At 37.3% G+C, this 5,513-nt stretch overlaps 1 protein-coding gene across 1 annotated transcript in view; it reads left to right on the plus strand.

The window, feature by feature from the left end:
* The window catches only part of LOC119838072 (GTPase-activating protein CdGAPr), a 34,471-nt gene that overhangs the window by 8,369 nt on the left and 20,589 nt on the right, over window positions 1-5,513 (plus strand). Inside the window, exons 5-10 of the mRNA XM_038363881.1 lie at window positions 150-250; window positions 904-1,036; window positions 1,845-2,004; window positions 2,392-2,576; window positions 3,122-3,213; window positions 4,112-4,169. Coding sequence (XP_038219809.1) covers window positions 150-250; window positions 904-1,036; window positions 1,845-2,004; window positions 2,392-2,576; window positions 3,122-3,213; window positions 4,112-4,169 — 729 coding nt within the window. The remainder of the gene's footprint in view (window positions 1-149; window positions 251-903; window positions 1,037-1,844; window positions 2,005-2,391; window positions 2,577-3,121; window positions 3,214-4,111; window positions 4,170-5,513) is intronic.

Genomic DNA, 5,513 nt, shown 5'->3' on the forward strand with positions numbered 1-5,513 from the left:
AAAAAAAAATGGGGCTTACTAACTAAATTTTCCACATATATAGGTTTACACGCTTGTGTTTCCGGTCGCTTCTGTTGATACTTGCCAAGCGTGTAAACATACCATATCGGCATTCGACAAATTTCCCAACTACCCTCATCTATTTTCAGGCACCATGTCACTCACGGCGCTCTCCATTACGCCGGTGACGCCCGGATCGGCCATGAGCCAGTCAGCACCTCATGCGTGTGCATTTGATTTCGATGAATCGGTGAGTTATGGCACCGGTAAAACATTAGCAAAGACGTGTTATAGAAGTACTGATTCCAGTGCGGTCAAGTGATAGCAGAAGGCTACGTCTATAGGGCTGTCTTTCTCACACTGGAATTAGTACTGCTTTCAAACGTGACATTTATTCATAGTGTTTTATTAGCTACGTCGAAAGTTATTTTTCTTATTGCTAGGTACCATAACCTAGAATATACTGTGTCGTGGGGTACAGATAGTGTTTTAAATACACACACTATCACTACATAGTACGAAGTCGCTTTCTCTGTCTGTCCCTATGTCCTTATGTATGCTTAAATCTTTAAAACTAAGCAACGTTTTTTGATGGGTTTCTTTATAGATAGAGTGATTAAAGAGGAAGGTTTATATGTATAATATTTATCTATTAAACTACTCCGAATTACATTATGTATCCGCATGTACATTATATCTGTCGTAATTGAATATTTTTTGTATTTCATCTGCCCACCTACAGGTGGATAGGGTTAGGGATTCGGTCTGTCTGTAACACAGCATTGGGAAAAGTAATCTAAATATATATAACTCAAAGGTGCAAAGTATTTAATTTCTAAACGTATAATACTCGCGTGAAATCAACCTCAAGAGGATAATAGATAGATTGACCAAAATTTTCAGCCGGCACCGCCCCCAGCGTGCCGTTTTCCCAAGCTGGAGGAATGCGCTCACTTCCACTACGAGAGGGTCTCCCTCGGTGGTCTCAGTGTGGAGCTGGTGCCGTGCGAGGCCGTGGAGGGATCGCCGCAAGAGGGTGAGGGTAAAGGAAGCAATTTATAATACGCTTTTATAAGCTTCGACTGCATGTTTGTGTGTAACTGACTCCTTTAGACTTGATTTTCAATCAAACGGACAGATTTAATTCAAACTTTGTACATTTATCAAGCATCGGCGACAGTACAATAATTTCGTCAGATAATCTTATTATCCTGACTATACGCCTCTCTTCCCGATTTTAACGATATCAAGATACCTTTTTTATCCCAAAGGAGTATTTAATTTTATTACGTAAGTCAGCTCATACCCTGTCTGTATACCAAATTTCATCAAAATCCGTTCAGTAGTTTCATCGTAATTGACCGACAAACATCCAAACAAACATACTTCCACATCTATAATATTAGTGTGATTAGTGTCATTAGCGTGAGCAGGATGGGTGTTAGCTTTATTTTCGTTACGGAATTGCTTGATTCGGTCCCTGTACTCAAAGACCGCGATTATTACTACGCAATATAATAAATATATACGCAATTACTACGCAAAAGAAAAATATAACGATTCGTGCAATTGTTAAAAAAACCTAACGAAAATATCCTACTATCCTAGCCTATGCTATTGTAATATTATAAATGCGAAAGTTTGTAAGGATGTGTGTGAGATTGTTGCTCTTTCACGCAAAAGCTACTGAACCGGTTGCAATGAAATTTGGTACGTGGATAGCTGGACAACTGGGATAACATATAGGCAATTTTTTATCCCGATATAGCTATGGGATACGGATTTACGCGGGTGAAACCGCGGGGCGCAGCTAGTAATTAATAATCAATTTGTTCCATTTCCAGGCTGGGTTTGCCTGAAGGTGCGTTCGCACGTGAACTCGTCGGACGACTCCACCGACAGCAAGACGCTGAGCGCGAGCTGGACGGAGGCGAGCGACGTGCGCGAGTGGACGCTCACCAGGAACATGGAGAACTTCCTGCACCTGGACGAGATGCTGCACAGGTGGGTGGTACGCGCCCTGGACCACAGCAACAGACTCTGACTCCAACACCTTTAACGAAGCTTCTTTGACTAGTTATTTTTAGACCCTGATCCCCAGATCAGCGGATCTCAAGATCTTCTCTGCAGTTCTGGTTCTCAATTTGAGTGTATTTTCTTTTCTTTCTTTTTTTTTGGGATTGTTACTCTATAGCTCTGTGAGTCTTAAACCGATAGACGTGATTCTATTTCTATTTGACAGGAAATTGTTGTTATTTGATCCCATTTTAGAGTCTGGAACCTCCCGGTACCTGGTACCTCACACCCAGAGTTGTTGGTGACCTTTTTTGTAAAAAATAATTATTCAGTGCAATAAAACATTATTGATAAATGTTTTGTTCAATATTCCAGGTGTATATACGACAGAAAAGTATCCGGTCTTCCTAACTTGAAGGAAGCTATGACTCCAGAGTTAGTTCAAGACGAAGTGGAGTATAGGCAGCTCATATCGGACTATGTGCACCACTTGTCTATCATAGCGGACGATTCCATCAATTGCGGGCCAGCGTTAAATTGGTTGCAGATGGATAATAAGGGTGAGCGATTTGGAATGATTCTCGTGTAAACTGTTCATAACATAAACTGCTCTTAAAGCTAATTCTAATTCTATCATTAAAGCGTTTTGTTTTAAATTTTTAAATTTTATTAATTATTTATTCTATGTTTATTTATTTTCTTTTGATTCTTGTTATTTTATTTATTGTTTATGTGTGTGGATAATATCCTTTATCTTACTTTCTTTCTACTGTCCTACTTGCTACTCTCCTATCCTACTAATATTATAAATGCGAAAGTTTGTAAGGATGTGTGTGTTTTTGTTGCTCTTTCACGCAAACCCCCTCTACCAAATGAAGCTGTTTCACCCACCGGTCCGTATACCGTAGGAATGTCGAAATAAAAAGTTGCCTATACATAGTTGTCCAGCTGTATATGTACCATTTCATTGCAATCGGTTCAGTAGTTTTTGCGTGAAAGAGTAACAAACGCACACACATCCTTACAAACTTTCGCATTTACAATATTAGTAGGATAGGATAGGATGATGATGATGATGAACTAATTCATATCATATATTTCCCAGGTCACAAATTGCTAGTGTCAAACGAGGACTCCAGTTCGATAAACACGCCAGCGGTTGCCGCCGCATATTCAGTCAGGAAATATGTCTCGCAGGTATAATAACGATATATGTACTATCCATATTTATATATTGATACTGTACTAGCTATGCCCCGCGGTGTGACCCGCGCACAAAACTACGGGCAAGAGTTTTAATGCCCGTTTTCAATTGAGTTGATTAAAAAAAAGCCCGAGTTAGATCTTGGGTCTTTGAGGTTTTTGATTTTTCTAAAACCTATGCTTTGATTTAGTTGATATAGTTTATATGCGTTATATATTATACCTAAAAAAGTAATCTATTATTGACTGAGTTTGCTTCGATTAGGGTTATGTACCCAAATGGTATAACGAGACCCTATTACTGACACTTCGCTGTCTGTTCGTCAGGCTGTATCTTATGAACCGTTGTAGTTAGCGCAGTTAAGCAATTGCCCCTATAGCAAAAAAGTTAGGCATTGATTGGCACGTGTCATTTGGTTCCATTTTAGAATCTCGTGTTCCTTTTCCGTTCCCTTCCCCCACTCCAGAGACGTAGGTGGCTTTTATTTATTATTTTTGTAAAAATAGTTGTTTTTACAAAATGAGAAATACAATTTCCATATAATTATTGTATTATTGTCATTATTTATTTTTGTTAATTATTCAAATTTATAAAAGTGAAGTCCCAAGTTCCCAAGTGTATCTAGGATATGGGGGTATGGGGCAGATGATGTACATCCGTTTCACTGATCGATTTTCTTTACGGACAATTAGGTGACCAGCCTGGCCAGGACACAGACTGCTAGACCGAGATATTTTTTTTGTATGTCCCCACCGCCAATCAACCCAACCTAGGACCCCTCGGTTCTACGCTCACGCATTCACCACTGTAAGTAGGAGGCGGTGAAACGTTATGTATATATATATGTATATATATATGTATAATGTAAACTTTATTTTTGTATATTTACAGGCCCGAGACGAAATCAGCTTTGAAGTTGGCGACATGATATCCATCATAGACATGCCAGGTGAGTTTCAAGTAAAATATCGTCTGTTCGGTGGTCAGCATTTATGCCGACAGGCGTAATTTTTAACCGACATCAAAAAAAGGAGGTTGCAATTAGTATTCGTATTTTTTATGTTTCTTACCTCATAATTTTGAACCGATTCTTATCCATTTTGCCCTTTGTGTATGCAATCCTAAAAATTAAGTCATTAAATAAAAAAAAATGGTTAATTTGCAAAAACAATATATATACTAAATAATACAAGTAACATATAAAGAAAAGAAAGTATAGAAACTTATATATTAATCTCACTGAAAATTTTGCATTTTGCTGTTGCAGCATTAATTTGTTTAGTAGTTATAATAAGATGGATATTCCAAATTATTATAGAAATAAACCGAAATGAGGAAAATCATAATCTATATATAAATATCCTCTTCCTCTTGGACCGCCGTACGGTGTAGACGTGTATAGAAATTATTACCTTTATTGAAAAATATAATTAATAAATATTTGTGATAAATAAGTGAGCAATTAAAATAGGAACGCATAGTGCATGAAGAGATGCTACGTACTCGCACACAACGCCGTTGATTGCATCGGAAACACGGCGATACCTCCAGTATACTCATGCTATCCTAGTACATCGTGGATCGCAAGTATTGAAATATTGTTTATTCTAATCGAGGAATATTTTGTGGTTTATTTAAATCAACTAATTTAACACCTCTTTGTCGATCCATCAAATAATATTACCTCAGTTCCGAACACCTTTTTGAACTTATGGCGCCCTAGTACCATGATACGAGCACCTAAAATAAATCTACAAAGGAAAGAAGTGGAGTGTGGAACTCAATTGATCACACCAAACTTTGCTTTATTGGAAATAATATAAAGGACAGTACATACATTATAACTGCTTCATTCGTATGTCGCCCTGGTACTTTGCAAATTATTTAACGATTAATTTGCCCAATTATCAAACTGTTTTTATGATTGATCGATCTTCGTCGAGGTTGAGGAGTTAAGAAGAGTGAGTGAGAGAGAAAAATAATTGATTAGGCTATAAGGAAGGAGAATTGATAAATAAGTAATAAAAAATACTACTTATTATTTTTGATTAATTTACTTGGAATTTTTACGAAGTAACATAACGGAAATATACAAATTTCAAACTATCGCAATTAATGTTATAAACTTGTGCATTTCTATCGTTATTACAAGCTAACGATAACTTATAATATTTTACTGTGCTCACTTTGCTACAGTAACATAGTAATAAAGATTATGCGCACTCCTGAAAAATCAAATTCCTTTCCGGATATAACAGCTGAGGATGAGTCGAGAAAGCCCACATATATTGCT

This window comes from Zerene cesonia, unplaced genomic scaffold, assembly GCF_012273895.1.
Source record: "Zerene cesonia ecotype Mississippi unplaced genomic scaffold, Zerene_cesonia_1.1 Zces_u001, whole genome shotgun sequence".
NCBI lineage: Eukaryota > Metazoa > Arthropoda > Insecta > Lepidoptera > Pieridae > Zerene > Zerene cesonia.